At 39.0% G+C, this 19324-nt stretch overlaps 2 protein-coding genes across 3 annotated transcripts in view; one reads left to right on the top strand and one right to left on the bottom strand.

The window, feature by feature from the left end:
- LOC111344793 (fibroblast growth factor receptor 2) overlaps window positions 1–19324 on the bottom strand; it is a 42373-nt gene that overhangs the window by 1653 nt on the left and 21396 nt on the right. The window contains exons 12-14 of the mRNA XM_088733896.1: window positions 1697–1890; window positions 1057–1300; window positions 679–791 (exon numbers count right to left, since the gene is read on the bottom strand). Coding sequence (XP_088590022.1) covers window positions 679–791; window positions 1057–1300; window positions 1697–1890 — 551 coding nt within the window. The remainder of the gene's footprint in view (window positions 1–678; window positions 792–1056; window positions 1301–1696; window positions 1891–19324) is intronic.
- On the top strand, window positions 6152–19014 carry LOC148724254 (fibroblast growth factor receptor 2-like). 2 transcript variants are annotated; one of them, XM_088733893.1, is made up of 15 exons: window positions 6152–6452; window positions 7775–8077; window positions 8543–8848; window positions 9397–9750; window positions 10482–10802; window positions 11172–11480; window positions 11990–12337; window positions 12951–13232; window positions 14070–14254; window positions 14801–15095; window positions 15509–15810; window positions 16089–16282; window positions 16803–17046; window positions 17229–17404; window positions 17635–19014. In XM_088733893.1, exons 1-15 carry the CDS (start codon window positions 6359–6361, stop codon window positions 17951–17953), a joined length of 4032 nt encoding a protein of 1343 aa, XP_088590019.1. In that variant the 5' UTR covers window positions 6152–6358; the 3' UTR covers window positions 17954–19014. The 2 variants fall into 2 exon arrangements, with proteins under 2 accessions (XP_088590019.1, XP_088590020.1); XM_088733894.1 differs by having other exon boundaries at window positions 6154–6452; window positions 8543–8665.

The raw sequence follows: 19324 nt of genomic DNA, 5'->3' as shown, positions 1-19324 counted from the left end.
GTGGAAATAATATCCGGATTCGAGAAAAAAAGCGGTTACACGACAAACTTTCCGGATTCAAAAGTTCTCGGATTCAAAGTTCCCACTTTAAATTCCGGATTCAAAATCTCCGGAGACACGACCAAACCGGGAAGTTTTTATTTCGGATTCGTCCACTTTCGTGTAAACGGCAGAATGAATCCGGTACTAAAACGTCTCGGATTCATCACGAATCCGGAACAATTTCCTCTAGTGTAAACCTAGTCTTGGATTAGAACTGATTGGCTTTGTGTTCCCTGGTCGAAAAAAAGGGCGTAAACCTTCGCAGGTTAACTTTTTTTAATTCAAGAAAAACGGCAAATCAATGTTAAAATCAAAAGTGTTCGCTTCACTCATTTTTCGCCTATGCATTATTATTATTACATCGCTCGCAGCGCCCGTGGGCAAGATAAAGCGAATCCAGTGTTCTTACTGGTTACCCGAGCGGGCAAGATGGGCCCATCTTACCCGCTTGGGATTGCCTGCATTAATAGCCTCGTTCTTTTTTCGCATTTTTATGGACCGAGACGAAAAAAGAACGAGGCCAATATCCAGCCATCTTGACCTCACGCTTGGTTATTAACGCATATCTCATAACAACTAACTACTTGGAGTACAGATATAAAAAAATATAAAATGCTAATCGGATTGGAAGCTAACCTGTTTAAGCCAGCAAAACTTGTTTGCTTGGATCCTGTATTATAAGGTATGCCGTAATAATCACTGTCAGGTCGGTTGTCTCCTGTGATACCGACATAGGCAGAGTTTGTTTGCTGTGGAGGAAAAGAAAATTATTAAAAGGAATACTCTCAAGGGTACCCTAATTACAGGATACTCCCGTAATCTACAGGTCATTTTGACAGGACGCGTTTGACAAAAACTTAGTAAAAGCCTTAGTAACAAGCCCAGTGGTTCATGTTGCTCATGGTAGGTTAATGTTTTGTATGTTGGAAATCAAGGTGATTAATTGAGTATTCGTTTGTTGTACCCAACTTATCAAAAACTCTCCGACAAGTCTCTGTGAACTAACGGCTTCACCTTTGAAGTGTGTAACTCTAATATCCTTCCAATTCGTTCACTGAGCTGAGAGAATGGAGGTCGTTGATCAGGATTTTGTTTCCAACAATCCCTCATGATAAAGTACATATCCAGAGGACAGTTAGGCGGTTGCTCCATCCGCTCACCGTCACTTAGCATGTCCATAACTTCTTCCGCAGAGCGAGTGGGGTAAGGTGTGCCTCCTAGCGTGAAGATCTCCCATAGGCAAATACCAAACGACCATCTGCGAGGATCAAAGAATTAGCGCTTGTGTGATTGTGTAAGAAGAGGTGTTACATTTTCACCGGAACGAAAATGAGCTTTTATAATATTTTAAAATCGACTGAGGACAGAGTGTCTCCGTTAAAGAGAAATGCAGTTTACAGGTCAAGCGACGCCTTTTATGGGCGGCAGCTGCAGAACACCGTAAAAAAAACAAGAGACGAATCCTTGCAGAGAGCACTCAACTTGCTAACACGAAGACTTACCGAAACAAATTGGTGGAAGGTGAACTACCTTACCACTTTGCTAAACTTACTTCCCATTCCAATAATTGTTAATAGTTTTTTTTTATTTTTGCAACATCTCAGCTGAACAATCAGAACAGTCTCAAGATAAACGGAAATCTACGAGTACTTACACATCACTTTTTTCAGTGTAAACTCTGTCGAACAGTGATTCCATCGCCATCCACTTGATGGGAAGGACTCCTTGAGTCTGATTCACGTACATATCGCTTTTTGAAATGTTTCGAGCTAAACCAAAGTCAGCGACTTTCATAACGTAATCTTCTCCAACAAGAACATTCCTTGCTGCTAAGTCTCTGTGAATGCACTGGAAATACACCAACAATAAAACCAAAAAAATGTCAGCAGGTCACTTCCTGTAAGGAAAGATAAACTTCCACAACCTCTTGGTTCTTCGAAAAACTTAGTACACTACAATTTTTACTAACCAAAGAACAGAGGAAAAGAAGACGACAATTCCAGATGACAAATGGAATTCTTTCGTCTCTGTCTCCTTTAATACTCCACTTCCTCAGAAGTAATCTCTTGCCTTATTTGTTTTTTAATTTCTCGTTTATTTTTCTCTTCACTTGTCCGCCAATGGCTTACAGCACCCTGTACTGAGAGTCTTCAACAAGCGCGTCACATGCTGCTAGATTCGATTATAATTTTGCAAGTTAATTCTCTCTAATACAAAGCAATACCGCTTAAAAGCATTTCATAATATCACTAGTTCTTAATTTACAAAATGCAAATTAAAACGGCTTATATGCGTTCGCGCGCGCGAAAAACGCTATTAACTTATGTGGTATCTACTAAAAGAAACTATTTGCATTATTAAGAATCGAAACCCCACTTAGGCTCGGTTTTCAATATCTCAATCGCGGTTTTTGAATATTCTGCGAAGGAGAAAGAGAGGAGGAGGTTCAGTTTCTGCACAGCGGCCAATGATAGAGCCTAAATCCTATGAGCGAGCCTCACACCTAAACCTACGAAAACGGCGGCCGAACGTTGGACATTACCGATTCTGACCGGTGTCCCAGCCGATTTAGAACCCCGCAGATTTGGACCCCCGTTCCAATTCCGCGAGCGGATATGGACCCACCTTCGCAGATTTGGACCCCCAACCAAACATTCCTTTTAAGCATCGTTTGTATCGTATAACCCTAACCCTAACCCTAACCTAACCCTAAACCCTAACCCTAACCCTAACCTAACCCTAACCCTAACCCTAATCAAACCTAACCCTTAGCGCTCTCTCGCAGATTAACGAAAATCCTAAGTTGTGACGGGATGCTGAGAATAAGATAATATCAGTACGCATGTTTTGAATTACAAACATATTTTAACATGGACTGGAACGTAAAGTTTCATCTAATTTTACTAGAACGTTAAGGATGAAGTTTTCAACCATTTTGTTGCGGGGGAGGGGTTCAAATCCGCGGAGGGGGGGGGTCCAAATCTGTTAGCAAATTTGGACCAGGGGGTTCATATCCGCTAACGGATTTTAACCGGGGGTCCAGGCGACAAGGAAAACTCGAGAGTTTCAAAACACAAAGGTTACTCAAGTACGTGTAACCTGGTTATTTACCATTTACCAGACGTTTTAAAATTACCACGACTGTACTGGTAACTGCGATCTGGTTCTGACAGCTTGAAAGCACGCCACTTAGTCATTACAGCGTTCATTACTCTTACCGGATTTTTCAGCCAACCTAATCAATTTTGGTGCGGTGAGATTTAGTACGTATGAAGCATGCTTTTCCTAGTTTTTGACAACATAGACGCATCGCAAGAAAAAACAGTAGCACTGCGCCCTTGGTCAACCATTCCGCTTATTATTTCCGACTTTTTTCATGTTTATTCATTGGAAGCCGCTGTTATTTCTAAGGTAGAAGGTAAATGGTTTGTTCTTTCTTTAGCGCTCCCATCACAGGCGGCCCAAGCTCTGAAACCGCAACCCACTAATTGACCCTTGCTCATCATAGAGTCTCCTGTAGCTCAGTGGTTAGAGCATCCGACTAGATCACGGAGGGTCATGGGTTCAAATCCCATCTGGAAACTCGATTTTTATAAATCAAGTTAAATCGGTAAAATAACGACACTAGGAGCAAACAACACACGTATAGAATAAGGTAAGCCAATTTTACTTAATATTTTTACTTTTAACTATCTCTATGGATATCTTGTAGAAAATCCCATACAAATCCTTATAAATCGATATGCAAATTGTGTTTCTTGCGTGGTTCTTAAAGAGAGCTTAGGTTTCCTGTGCTCCCATAAGGATCTTCTCTTCTAATGCAGTAAGTTAGCACTGAACGTCTCTTGAATATTGTTTATTGCACCTTCAACAAAGATAGAACGTCTTTGATATTAAGGCAAACGTGATTTAATCAAGTTAGGTTCGCTGAAGTCCGTTACTTAGCAACAAATTTTGACAATTGCTTAAGCCCTGCCCCCAAGAACCTGCCACCTTATGCCGTGCCATGGCACACGAAAGACTAATTCATTTTATTAAAAACTGGATCATTGGATAATGCAATTCAAGACTTTTTATTGGCTTAGCCATTATGGTATATGAGCCAATATACCATAATCTACAAATATGGTAAGCGTACGCGTCAGTTTAAAATCAAAAGGGAGCTAAAAAATCCGGTTTCTTCTCACAAAATAATGATTTTTTGAGGGCGTTTTCAATAAAACAATTATTCCACTCGCGCTTGTTGGATATGAGATGATTATAGCCAACTCGGCGCTACGCGCCTCGTTGGCTATCTATCATCTCATATCCAACGCGCGCTCGTGGAATAATTGTTAATTATCCCTCAACTCTACAACTTCAGATGTGTAATCCATAATTCTTGACTGCATGTCGTATCATATTACATGCCTCGGTTATTCCGTGACCTTTGGAACAATTTTTTAAGTGCTCTCTTCCTTCCTGTAAAGCCTCCGATGACATGTGTTCATGGCAGAGATTTTCAACTATAACGGCACGTTTCAAATTAGGAGGACTTTATATTGAAAACAGTATCTTCCGAAAAATACCTTTCATATAATGGGAAAAACCAACTCAGACAGTTAGTTAAAATTAACCCAGCTGCGATCAATAATTTTTGGCTACTTATCCATTTTGACCTGTTACATGTATATCTCGATAGCGTCAGTGCAGATTTTTCATCCTGTAAGTCAATTTATAGAGGATATTACACGGTGGCGAGAAGATATGAATTATGTTCTCGCGGCAAGAACAATATCTTACTCGAAAATAAAATTCATATCTTCGGGCTAACGTGTAAATTTCTTTTCTTCGTATGCATATATATATACATGGTACAGCTTTATAATACAGATACTGGGAACTAAACTTATCTCGTCGGAAATTTCGAGCTTTTCTTTTTGGTTTTCTCGTTGTTTGGAAAATGCAGTTAAACTTCGTTCCTTACCAATACAAATGACGTTCGAAACGGAAATAAAATTAAGTTCATTTAGCAAAGTTTGAAAAGGCGAGAATCTGACATCGTTGCTTAATATGACCACTTCCCAATAGACACGCACTGAAAAAGCAAGCCACTCGGTTCCCGGATGTGATGGTCGTGCTGATTCAAGGAGTGTTTCAGTTCCCGGTAAAACACTCCCATCCATACTATTAAAGCTTGATAAACCCGCATAACAGAAAGATTGCTCAGGAATAATGTTACGTATCTTAAATAACATAGATGAGATAACCGGGGGAAATAATGCAGAGTGGCAAACAAGGAGAGATTAAAAGAAATAAAGAGGGAAGGATTTCAATAAAAAATAGGAAGTTGAGAGATGATAAATATTTACTTTGACGGTATAAGACAACGCCTTTAGGCCTCAGCCCACACTGTTGTCTGTCTCCCACGTTGTTACGGGCGCCATTAATATCTAAAAACCCTACTCTTACAATTCCTAGACGATGTAATGAAAGCCAAGGATCTTTCATTATTGGGATGATCAAGCTATGGAAAAAAAAAAAAAAAAAAAAAGAAAAAAGAAAAAAAAAATACTCAACCGACTGTTTCCGTTTTGTTCTGGTTGTTGACCTGCACTTGACTGTTAATTCCATGAACATAATATTTAGAAACAAATATTGATATTTACTTCATTAAAGAAATCAAACAAAATGATATTGGTGAATTTTCCATGGAATTAAATACGAAAAATGAGACTTATTTTCCACGGTTAAAAAAAAAAAAATTGATACCAACTGAGACCGTTTCAGTTTCTTATGACCCTTCGAGTGTCTAATGTCACTTCCGAATTAAATTGTGAGCAACTTGGTTATCATAGAAAAAATTGACCGCGTAAGATGTCTGAGAATTGTCACTTTCGCTAAATAAAGAAGAATATGACCTCATTTTTGGGGGGGAGTTGTTGTGGAAAATGAAATGAGAAAATTTTTTAATATTAGGTCATGTTTTATAATAAGATGCAATCCAAATATAACTCTTGGGAAATCGCTGAATTATTATTCGAATATTCCAGCGGAAACCGGGTATTTCAGCGTGACGTAATCAACAAACGTTCATCTAAACGAGCTTGTGATTGGCTACAACCAACACACCTAAACATGTTTCGTGTAAATTTCCTGTGCAGTGATTCAAAGCGCTTAACTCCGCTAGAGGAAGGTTAGCATCGTTGAGAAGATTGGTTGGAAAGCGCGACTGGAAAGAAGAAATATTCTGAAAGTAACTTCTGGATAATTCTTTTGGTTTTTATCGTTTCTAAGAAAGAAGAAAAAATTTTTGGCGTCCGTCAAGCTGTGAAAAATGGCGGCGTCGCGGAACATCGTCTGGAGGGATTACAAGTTTTCAGCTTTTTGCGTCATTTTCATCTGGACTTTCCTCTGTTCATCTCGTCCAGGTGTGTATATAAATGCTAACAATTATAACGTTGATCATAATATTGCGGTGTCGTTGAGAAAATTGCGATATCAGTTAAGCTTATTCTGACGATTTTACGTTCTTAGTTGTAATCACGGACTCCCTTAGGGCAGTGCCTTTAATTAGGAAGAATTGCTTCAGACTAGAATTTTGTAGAAAACTTTTTCTCACTTTTTTCAATTCACTCGGGTAAATTTAAGGAAGCGGGATGTATGACACAGGTGCTTACATATCTGGCAGCCTTCAATTGTAATAGCATCACAGACGAGTAATCGTAGAACTTGGTCCACCTTTGCCATGTGCACAGTGAAATTCATCAAGTGACCATTTAATACACGAAAAGTTTACCTCCAATTAAAGGCGAATGAAATCTCACTTAACTGGCAGATCAACTTGAAACGAAAAGGGAACATTTTCGGTCAACTTAAAGTTTACGTGACGGTGGAAATTATTACCGTTTTGTTAATTTTTCTTGTGGTGTGGAGTTCAACCTTTTGCCCCGGATTAAACATAAGCCTAATACAAGTTTACGTCCGTTGAAACAACTCAAACTGAGAGGAAATTTTATTAGATTTAAGTTTTTAGCACTTCTCCTCCTCAAACACCACTCTTTCAGTTGTCATTTTATTTCCTTAGTTTCATGAGTGCATTTCTTTATAATTGCTCCTTATAGTAAAGTCATTAAAGCGTATGTATATCCCACAGTTTGATATCCTTTGTCTGTGCAATTTCATTTGTCTTAACTTTATAATTAGATTAGCATACTCTGTTGTTGGCTTGTGATTCCCCACTGTTTGTAATGAGACAGTTATTCATCCTATGAAGTTTAGATGTGTTGTAAAATCCATGTACATAGGAATTTTTTTTTAATTAAATTGTATGATAGTATTTTGGGATTGGCTTCTGCGAGGAAATGGCCAAGTCTTAAGTAAAAGAAAGAATTTAGTTTTTGACCAAAGACAGTAGTTCCTTTTCAGCTCTCATGTTATCAGGTAAGGTGTTCCATATGTTACAGATTAGGATGTTACAGTCTAGGATGGGTTTATTCATTTTAAACCCTAACATCAGTGTGCATATTCTCCATACTGTTCTTGTTACATTTCCCTAGGTACTTTCAAGAAGAATTTGTTCAACAATAAAGAGCCTCTTGAGTTTGGGAGAATTTTTTTTTCTCTTGACTCTTTTATTTGATTCAGGGGTAATACTGTAAGGGGGGGGGGGGGGGAATTAGATGCTTATCTTTTAGAGTGATTTGAGGTTAAGCTTCATCTACGTGTCCTAATGAATGTTTCTTTACTGCAGGTGTTGATGCCTTAAAATTTCTCAATTCTCCACCCCAAGTGTTAAATGGACTCTTGGGTATGAATATTGACTTCAACTGTTTAACTAATAATGCAAATGCAACAGTTCAGCTTTTCCACTCAAGAAACTTTGTAACATACACTGAAAGGACTTTGTCTCCTGACAAACTTCACCTAAACAAACAAGTTTTCACATTGTTAAACCTTGGTGTAAAGGATTCTGGACAATATAAGTGTAAAGCAACAGATGGACAACAAACCATTGAATGGCCAAGTTCTCATGGATTGCTCTTTCTCTCCAAAGGTAGGTGGATCACAAATACATATACAATGTAGCTTACATTATGTATTATTGAGCAAATGTAAACCTTGCAGTGTATACCTGAAACTTAAATACAGTGTTCTTCTGTGTTTCATTCATTTTAACTTTTCATGGCCAGGAATCATGATAAAAACGTCAATCTTGAGGAGTTAAAATATCTGAGGGATATTGTTTGATTTAATACCAAATCTTCAGAGGTAATGTTATAAGAAATGTTTGGCCAACAGTTTAGAGAATTGCTGTTAGATTTTTAGATGACGGGGTTTACTTTCCAGTGAGATTGCAAGAAATCTACAAAGTTCCTGTTCCATGTAGTGCGAACCACCAGAAGTATCACTGAATAGAATAGAATAGAAGAAACAACATATTAAGCTTGGAAGGTCTCTAAAGTGTACAGGTTTGATTATATTTGTGAGCATGCCATTTAAAAGTGTTGTTACCTTACAGGAAAATTGCCAGATATTATACTTGACCCACCAAGACCAATCCTTATACAGCAGGGGCAAACTGGAAAGATCACATGTCAAACTGTTGGTTGGTCAGTAAGCAAACTGACTTGGAAAAAGCAAAGTAACTCTAGTGACCAAACTGTGCCAGTTAGCAAAGTTACAAATGATGTAGATAAGAATAAAAATATAGTGAAAGCAACTCTAACCATCACAAATGCTCAACCTCAAGATAGTGGTGTATATAAATGTGTACTGACAGCTTACAACAAAGAGGATTACAAGCTTGTAAATATTCGCGTGGATGGTAGGTTGTGAACTATTTTTAAAATGCAGATTTGGCATTCTTCTTAAGCTACCAAATCTTAAGTTGTGAAGCGGTTGTAATAAGTTGAGTACACAAAACCTGATTCTACTAACCAGACCTGTTATCAGAATTGTGTGTATTATTGGTCAACTTTTTTTTTGTGTGGAAGACATAGTGTCTGGGGGGCCAGGTGTGGCTTGCTGGATTTGTGGTGGAGATGTCAGCACTGAGCTGGCAGATTTATTGTGTCAGGGTTTGGAGCAAGATACTGTCCTGTCACAATGGGTTGCTCCACTCAGGAGTATAAAAAGTGAACAGCCCTTACAAGGAGAACTCCCATAACTCCTTGTTTTTTTTGGTTTTTTTTTGTTTTTTTTTTTTGTTTGTTTTTTGTTTTTTTTTTGTGCTAGGAAACTCGTCTTGAATAAACAGTTTTACTCTGATGCTGTGGGCCATAAGACCAGAAAACTGACCAACCTGTGAACAGTACCTTGATAATTTGCCATGCTGTCATATGTACAGTTTTCTATCTTCTGATTCATTTGCAGCACCTACACGACCATCGATATATCCCTACACTGGGGAGAAAACAGTTAAAGAAGGGATGGAAAAAACTCTTAGATGTATAGCTAAAGCATCTCCAAAAGCCAATGTAACCTGGTACCGGCATGGCAAGGAGTTACAGAACACCACCACCTGTTCCACATCAGACAAGGACAAGTGCAAAACTGTGTATGAGGTTTATGAAGATAACCCTACCTCTGCTTTGCACACTGTTTTCACCCAACACGTTCTTAAGATACACAGTGCAACATATCCAAGAGATGAAGGGGAGTTCAAATGTATTGCAACAAATGGCATTGGTCAACCTGCAGAGTTAATTATAGGCCTTAATATACTTGGTATGTGCAGTACTTTATTCACAGTTTCAGTCATGTTTGTTGTTGAACCTCCTCTTTGAACAGCCAATTTCAGGGCTGCGAGCTCAACATTTTTTGAATAATTAATATGCCTTTTTAAACCTAAAATACTGAAAATATGTGGCCACAAATATAAGTTTAGAGGAAGAAAAGCTGGCTGACAATAGTTCCTTGAGGTTCAGAGGATATCTGAAGGTGTAATAAACACAACTAAGGAGAAATTTAGAGAAGAAAACAATGGCAAATATTATCATGTTTAGTGACAATGACCATCTAAGTTAACTTGCATGGTCATAAAACACTCAGTAACAAATTTATTATAGCTTGCTTTGTTTAAACTATGTACTCAAGTTCTAAATCAGTTTTTTCCTAGTCAGTCCTCCCACCCAGTAAATAACATTTATAACTGGTTGATATTTATGATTTTTTTTTTTTGCTGTGCTGTAGCAGTGTTATCCTGCTGGACTTATTTAGTGCATCTCAGAGCCTTTCTCTGTCCAGTTTTAGTTAGAGGTACTTAGAAACTATTGGGAGACTTGACAAATTGTTAGAGGGGAGGCTCAAATGGCATTGGAAAGTGTGTCAGCAAATTACAAATTGCATCCCATACAAAGAGATTGATCAGCAATACTCAAATGTTTATTCAGATAAGGTTGTGCAAGGGGACGTTTGGCTTGATTGAAAAACTTTACCATTACCTTTCTCCATTGCAGCACCACCCACTTTAAATAAAGCAAGAGATGAAGCAGTAGCTAAAGAAGGGGAAGAAACAAAAGTGATTTGTGACGTGATAAAATCTAACCCAATTCCTAATATCACATGGAAATACCAAACTGTCAAATGTGATGATGTTGAAAACTGTTTACCTGATGAAAGCAAGTGGATTAGTGTTCCATCAAACCTTCTCCTTACACCACAACAAACAAACTCAAGTCAAGTTCTAGTTGAGAAAAGTCAGTCTGCTGCTTTTTACCGCTGCCAAGCAGACAATGGTGTTGGAAATGACACTCACATTGTAGAACTTTTTCGGATTGGTAAGAAGTTTTTACTAACTGTTTTGAAATTGAGCTTGGTAACTATCATGAAACACTTCCAATGAACATAATTTGTGTAGAGTGAGACAAAACCAAATTTGAAGTGTAATCAATTATGAATAAGAAGTTTGCACCCTTAATTTATTGTGATGATCTAAAAGTTTGTTCCCTTTACTAATTGTGCTCTTGTCAATTTGGATAATTTGTTGTGACGCTAAGCAATTCCCACTTTTTTTACCTTGCAAAATTGTAGTGTTGAATAAAAGATGTTTTGTGGTTTAATTATGTTATCCCAATTTTAATTTACTTTCTATTTCCTTGTATGAGAGATGTAAAAGTGATGAGTACTTCCAATATTTTAATCAACAGCAAAATCAAAGAAACTTGTTCAGTTTGAGCCAGACAGTAAAACACAGTTTGATGAACAAGGCACTTTGCGTCTTGCTTGCATCAAGCGATGTGGCATCTTTTGCACCAGCACCCTCTTTAAAGATGGTCATCAACTTTCCTTTGAAAAAAATGATTCGCGTGTCAACATCACAATAATACAGTCACCTAACAATAGGTATGAAAGCAGGAAGATATTGACAATAAAGAGATTGACGCTTAATGACACAGGAAGCTATCGTTGTGGTCTTAATGGTCTTGAATTTGATGAACTGAACATCACTATCAAAAGTAAGTAAAGTTCAGCATTTATTGAGCAGACTCCAGTTTAACCCCCAAGGGGTAGGATCTAATTCCTCCCTACATATTTATATGCTAGCATTGGCATATAGTTTAGGAGGCACAGTTGTATTCTTGTGCCATGATAAAATTTTTGGTATGATGACAGTCCTCGATGCAAAACTTTTTTCTCTCATTTGTTTCTTGTATTTCTGCCTGTAGAAGTGTTAGTTGGAGGAAGGAAAAAATTCATTGAGAACTGACAACCTATGTAGGATCCCTAATGCTGAGGAGGGTTTAACTTGAAGCCTGTTTTGTCTTGTGAGGTTAAAATTGGAGGAACAATTTGTTATGTAGCTAAATGAACCCTTATCCCTTAGGTCCCAGGGTGCACTCATGGTATCTAGGTATCAGTAATGATGTACAAATCAGAAGTGTGTCACTACATGTATATTGCTTTTTGTGGCACAGCATATCGGAAATAAAATCCCTCAATCAACAGTAACGTTTTTCTTCTGCAGAATTAGTTGCAACAGACATCAGCAAGTTACCAAATAAAACTGTGATTCAAGATGACGACCGGCAAGTACAATTGTACTGTAATGCCACAGGCTACCCAAAGCCAATCCTCACTTGGTACATTGACAGAAATGGAGAAAAAGTGCGCATCAATGAGAAAGAAGAAGGACTGGGTGGAAATGTAGATGCTTGTCAGAAACGGACGCCTGGGTACTTCTTTTTGGTAGAGAGCAATCCCTCTGACCTTGTCATTTGTAGCCCCAGCCTGCAACATGTAGGAAAATACACATGTCTTGCTAGCAGCCCCAGATTCCAAGATAAGGAACAAAGTGCATTCATCAATGTGCTGAGTAAGTGGTATTACATTGCAATGTGATATGGAAGTCTTTGGATGCTGTGCATCATCACTGGCTGAACTGTCTGACCCCCGAGAGTGACTACCATCTCAATTCTCCTTTCTGCACCAGCCTTGAATTGAATATTAAGGTCACAAGAGTGTAGAGGAAGTAATCACCAACTAAAAAGGCTCTTGATTAAGTAACAAATTCTCTTAGACAGCACCATAGGAAATGTATAGGGAACAGTATGGAGAATATGCATATTTATCTTGGGATGTAAAGAGTAAGTATGTACATGTGCAACCAAACAAGGTTTTTGGAAAATTAAGTTTTTGATTGGGAGGTTATCGGTGTAGTATGAAAAATATGTGAGATTCATTTTTTCCTTTCAAATTAAGTGTTGCTGCAGAATAACTCATCATTTTAGTCTTGGAAGCAAAGACTGATGTTTGGTGTTTTCTTTTGTGGAAATCTCCTGAGGGAGATTATATTCTCAGTTGTTTAGGTACCAGGTAGTCTATTGCTCTGGCTTTTTAGGTACTTACAGTACTTTTAAATGGTTCAGATGGTAGCACAAATATAACATTTCCTGTTCCCTAACTGACTGCTGCTTTTTCCCAAATAGTGGCAGCTAGAATCAAAGAGCCTGAAAATGGGTCCACAATTGAGGGACTGCAAGTTGGCAAGAAAGTAAATGTGACTTGCAAAGCTGAAGGAAACCCACAGCCCAATGTTTCTTGGGTACAGAACAGTACTGGCAAGGTGATTGCTTCTGGGATGGGCTCCGTGCAGCTTCTCAAGACTTTGGAGAAGGATGATGATTTTGGAAGTTATATCTGCATTGCTCGCAATCGCTTGAAAAACAGTGCATTGAAACATGATAAAGTTTTTATAAAATTAATGAAAGGTTAGTTGGTTACCGCTAGTGCAATCATGATAGATGATACAGTTTTATTTTCAAATAACAGTTAAAGCTCTAACTCTCCCTTAACCCGTAAGAGTGACTGGTGTAATTTCTGTGTACAATATCACTACTGAAACACTCCCATAACCCACAAGAGTGACTGGCGTAATTTCTGTGTACAGTATCACTACTGAAACACCCCCACAACCCATAAGAGTGACTGGCGTAATTTCTGTGGACAGTATCACTACTGAAACAATCCCACAACCCATAAGAGTGACTGGCTTAATTTCTGTGTACAGTATCACTACTGAAACCAACATTGCGGTCACAAGAATGAAGGGAATTATTGCTCTTTCAAGTTCTCCTTAGCAGTGTTGTAGAAATATATAGAGAAAAGTATAAGGAATATAGGTGCGGGTGTTGCGAAATCAAGGGTTGAGCTGTCCTCTCTATTCTTCAATGAATGTGAGCTGCTTGGAGTTTGGATGATTGAGTATCCATTACAACTGACATTAGAACAACTGGCTCCATCTTAAAGGTTGTCTTGTATTTGGAACTGCTGCAGAGGAGAAACATTCTCTAACAGAAGGAATTCTTTTGCCTCTTAATTACAACAGGCAATGGGGGAATGGTAGAAAATTACATGTTCAACCAAGTTATGCAAGTGATACTTAAATCTTGTTTAAGTGCTACAGTTTAATGTGTAAATGTTTATTTGTTCTTTGCTGTTCCCTGCGTGGTCTCTAGAGCCTCTGCAGGTGAATATGGCTCTTCCATTTTACAGTGTAAAAGTGTGTGTATTGATTTATTGTTGTTTTTGATTTTGGCCTTGTTAAGAACCCACCCCTGTTACAAGAGCTGGAGGGTCTCCATTGAGCACTGGTGCCCTGGTTGGAATTGCCCTTGGCGTGGGTGCGTTTGTTCTACTTGTACTAGTGATTTGTTGTGTGGTGTATCGCAGACAAAAGAAACAGATTGACGAGTACAAGGAGATTTACTTCCTAAGAAGCTCAGACTACCAGGTAATCTGAAACTTCAAAGATTTGATAATTAATTCTCCTTTCTAGTTGCAGTGGATTTCTTGTGTAATCATTGGAAATGTTATTGTTCTATCAAGATAATACTTCTAAGCTGTGAGGGGTGCTTGTGCTCATCAGCTGTTTTCTACAGAACATCATAAACATAGCGATGTATGGTTCTCATAATGCACTGCTTTTGTGTTGTGATGCTTGTTGATTAAGTTACAGTATCATCTTTTTTAAAGTGATAATTTAACTATAACTAGAAAGGGAAGTGTTAGTTTGTTAACTGGAGGGAAGAGTAAGGAAAGGAGAGAAATAGCAGTTACCAAATGATCTAATCTACCCCAGTGGGTACATGTATTTTCGGACTTACATCCCACTGCTAAATGGTTTTGAATTCTTTTTTAATGTAAATATTATGGATTAGTAGGTCAGTGGAGACTAGTGAGACTAGTGATCTACTGACTGACTAAGACTTGGAGTTTCCTTCAGATAACACTTCGTGTAAATATCTTCATTGCCAATGCAGACTTCTTTTGTGTTCAGATCGACCCTGACCGTAGTCTCCTGGAGCAGTGCGGTGATCTGCCGTATGACCCAGACTGGGAATTCCCTGAGGAGAGGCTTATTCTCGGGGATGTGCTCGGTGCTGGGGCCTTTGGTCAGGTTATGAAGGCAGAAGCTATCGGCATCCTGGCCCTTGAACCACGTGACAAGAGTGCTGAGTCATTAAAGCGACGCTCAAAAATACGCAGGTCCTCGCGGGCCAAAGATCTGAAGAGAGAAGAAGGCCCTGGCTGGAAAAACACAAGGATCCCTGTAGCAGTGAAAACCTTAAAAGGTCAGTGACTGGTTTCTTATTTCTCCTCGCAGTATCATCCTTGAATAAAGATTAAAGGTCATGAGAATATAGGACATGATCACCAATTCCACAAGCTCCTGATTGTCATTGAATTCTCATTGTCAGCACCATAGGAAACTTAACGAGAACAGTGTGGAGAATTTGGATATTAATGTCGGGCTGTAAAGTGTTAAGCTTAATATACTTATGCCTTTCACTGATTTCTTTTTATTCACGCGACGAACCTCGTAGTTAAAGAGGAATTGCTCGCATTACAGAGTTCGTTAGAGATCGTTTTCTTGAAATTTTGGAATTTTTTTTTTTTATATTTTTGTCGCAACTGTTATTTCCATTGTCATCCTCATTGTTAGTCCGTTTTGCATTTTAATCGGTGTGAAACAATTTTCCTACAGAGGGTGCCAGTGAATCAGAATACAAAGATTTAGCCTCAGAACTTAAGATCCTTATCCATCTCGGACAACACAAGAACATTGTGAATCTTCTTGGTGCTTGTACGCGTGGAAAGCGACTCATGGTGATCATGGAATTCGCTCCCCACGGTAGTTTACTGTCTTTCCTTCGAAGTAAAAGGGACATTTATGAGCCAGACTGGACGAAGACCACAAATGATCCCAATAAAGAGTTTACACTTGTCGATCTTGTAATGATCAGTTATCAGATCAGTAGGGGAATGGCGTTCTTGGCATCGAGGAAGGTAAGTGCCTTTTTTTCTTTAATTTAGTTGTAAACCGCCAGGTGAAATTGTTTTGCCGTAGTTTTGTAGCGCAGACATTATTCATTCCTTGAATTACACGGACTAAATTGTTTTGGAACTTGCTTGACAACCAGGAACTTCTCCTTTCAGCGCTATTCCCAGGCTGAGAAACTTATCTGATTTGAAATTAGAGCACCACAGGGATGCCTAAATGAGCGAAGTCTAATTTCAATAATTTTAAAATACCATACTGACAAACGGAACACATCCCTCTCCAGTGTGTGCATCGCGACTTGGCTGCAAGAAACATCTTGGTTGGTGAAGACTTTGTAATGAAGATCGCAGACTTTGGTCTTGCAAGAGACATTTACAAAGATGATCTTTATGTGAAGAAAACACAAGGATTACTGCCAGTCAAGTGGATGGCTCCGGAGTCTCTGTTCGACAGAGTTTACACTGAGAAAACGGACGTGTAAGTTCTGATGATATTAAGGCTTTACGCCATTATGCGTGTCATTATATTGTTGACGTTCCGTTGCTGCAATAATCGCATCAATTCAAAACAGTGTAGATTTGTGATACTGGTGAAGGAGGGTTGAGGTGAAATAAAGTTCGAATTTCTACAACTGTGCCCAGTTGTTCGAAGACCGATTAGTGCTAACCCAGGGTTAAATTTTAATCCAGGTTTCTATATTTTTCTGTTCAAAAGCCGTTTTAAGATAATTTTCCCAATTCTTCTTAGAGCATTCAATCACCAAATTGTTAACGAATGGAATTAAAGTGAATTTAATTTTAAAGTTTTCAGATCTGCAATTAAATTTTACACTAACCCTGGGTTATCTTAAACCACCTTTGAACAACCCGGCCCTGGACTGCACACCCCTACCAAGAACTCCGGAGAGGGAAGAGTAATTCCATTGGGATCGTCCGCTACTGTTTCATATCAAGGTTGTTTCTAAAGCTTAAATTGATCTCATTTTTCTATGGTCCAGGTGGTCTTTTGGTATTTTGTTGTGGGAAACATTTACCCTTGGGGGTACCCCCTACCCCGGCCTCCCAACGGAACAGCTCCTGGACTACCTGAGTGAAGGGAGGCGGATGGACAACCCAGCAAAGTGTCCATTGGAAGTGTACACCGTCATGAGGGACTGCTGGCTTCACGACCCGGAACAAAGGCCACCATTCACTTTCTTAAACGAACGACTTGGAAAAATCCTGGAAAGGCACATGACAACGGTATAGGATTATATGGCAACTTTTTATCTTATGACATAAATTTTTTTACTGGATCGCCAAATAGCGACTTTGAAAAAAGTTAAGCAAGGTGCTCAAGTCTTCACGAATCCTGTGCCACACCCGAAGCATTCAATTTTTCTTGGTCTCATGAAGTCATGATTTTTCTCTCCTCTCTCCGTTAGGACAACCCTTACCTTGCGCTTGAGTTGGACGATGATGAAGGTGTTGAGAGCCAGGGCTATTATCTACAGCCGTGTGATTCAGGTCTGCGAAACTCCAAGCGATATGTTGAGTCGCCAATTTGCTCTCCGACAAGCGAACTTCCGCCGAATACGGACAAGGAAGGGGCTGGAATGGGGTAAGTTAACAGCAATCAACGAGACTATATATTTATTGACAGTATTAGTTGGATGGCCTTTGCTTTCTGTCGCTCTGCCTTTTTTTTCACGTCAGTCAAATCAGTCGCCAAATTCTCCTAACCCTCTACTCACCACGTAGAGACACTTTCCGTGGGAGAACTGGGCTCTCCGTCTCTGGGAAAGAATACATTAGCATTTTTAATCATGAAATCTTTCTGTTTTTCTCTAGTTACGATTCCCCGTTACCTGCTTTGCCACCAAGCCAGGATGTGATGAGTGACGACGAAATAAAAAATGCACCCCTCCCTCCCATCCCCCCCTCGTATGAAGAAGCTTTGAGCGACGAAGATGAGTCGCGACTAATGGGTGGTGGGAGAACGAACAGTGCAGCAGGAGAGAGTGGTATTGACGTGGATGGTGTGGAAGATTCAGGTGATTACATTGACGACATACGAGTGGATTCCCCCTTCATTCCCCCTGTTGGAAAGATCCCAGAAGCCGACGTTTTGCCGAAAGGAAAAAGACGAAAGATCGAAACAGCACTTTGAGAATATCGTTTCCACTGCTTCAAATTTTGAAGGCGTCGACATTCAGAAGAATCAGTGAGTTGTAGCTGTACGAAATAACCGCGTAAATCGCTATCAGTCGGCCTTTGCGTGTAAAAACTATTTAAAAAGCCATTGCCGAAGGCACACGCTACATTGAAAGGCAAATTAAGCTCGACCCAGCTCGCCTACTAAGTAAAGCCTGTCGCCCAGCGTGACAGATGATGTTACACAACTCCTAACGATTCGATTGAATGCCAACAGTCATACTGTTTTGCGCATAAATGGGGTGTCATTTGCTCTCCTTTGGAGCGAAAATCGATTGAAATATCACTCGTTTGTCAAGCTCTAACTTTCTCCTTTAGCTCCTATGTATGAGATGAGTATTGTCAAATTCACGACCCTTCCGTTATTCTTACCCAAGGAATTTCTGTACAATTACACTCTGTATATCTCTACCGAATGGATGTTGTATTTTTGAAGAAATAATGTAGGTTTATTCTTGGAATTGTATTCTAATTAATGTTCTGCTTTCTAATTATTCTCTTAGTGAATTTTTTTATATTGAACGGTTTTATAGTTCAGTGTCATGTGACTATTATCAGATGCAAAGAGGAGGAACGATATCTCTCGAAAGGAAGTGTGGAATTACTTTCATTTCTCTGTGTATCGTTACTGTACGTTCATAATTTATATTTCATAATAGTGGCGTGTGCTCAGCGAAATGTTGTTTAGTTTACTCAGTTTCATTCATAAATACTGCAATGCTACGTTCCGTTCGTAGCATGTCAATTTATTTATTCGAACTCGACTTTTTAATAATGCTTTGTAACCTTGTTGCACTCTGACCAACATTACAATTAGAGATCGATTATCTAGAATTTTAGATTTGGGCGATTGAAATTTTAGAGCAGATTCTAAAAATAAAAAGATAGCACATAGAAACGATGTACTTTCAAAACATGTGTATCAAAATGTAACTAGAACCATTTCCATTGTATAGTTAAATTTAGGCGCAAATAACTAAATTAAATATTTGGTAATAAAAGGGCTTTTAATCCAAATCTTTACAAAGAATGTTTTGACTCCCGATCAAATTTTCCCATCTCCGCATCACTTTCAGGGGAAAATGAACTCAGTCCAGGCTTTGCGGGGGGTACTCGGCCATTGCGCGGCCCTAATGCGCGTCGTTGCTAAATATAATCGTAAGAAAGAGAAACGGACAGGTTTTCTTTTCAGAGTTTCAGGAACGCACTCGGCGAACGGAGCAAAGGAAGGTCTGGAGATCGAACGCTATTTCTTTCAAGAACAAAGACGAAACGAGTTTTTCCTTTTAAATGCTAGCTAGATGTTCTGGCGAGCGTAAGACAAGAA

Source organism: Stylophora pistillata, chromosome 9 (assembly GCF_964205215.1).
Source record: "Stylophora pistillata chromosome 9, jaStyPist1.2, whole genome shotgun sequence".
NCBI classification, from domain to species: Eukaryota; Metazoa; Cnidaria; class Anthozoa; order Scleractinia; family Pocilloporidae; genus Stylophora; species Stylophora pistillata.
This window is presented reverse-complemented; position numbering and strand designations above follow the sequence as displayed.

Bases quoted from the DNA above. Each gene is read 5' to 3' on its own strand.
- LOC148724254 (XM_088733893.1), top strand. From the start codon at position 6,359: ATGGCGGCGTCGCGGAACATCGTCTGGAGGGATTACAAGTTTTCAGCT. The intron at 12,338-12,950 runs GTAAGTGGTATT...TTTCCCAAATAG, and splicing joins TGCATTCATCAATGTGCTGA to TGGCAGCTAGAATCAAAGAG. The intron at 13,233-14,069 runs GTTAGTTGGTTA...GGCCTTGTTAAG, and splicing joins TTTTATAAAATTAATGAAAG to AACCCACCCCTGTTACAAGA.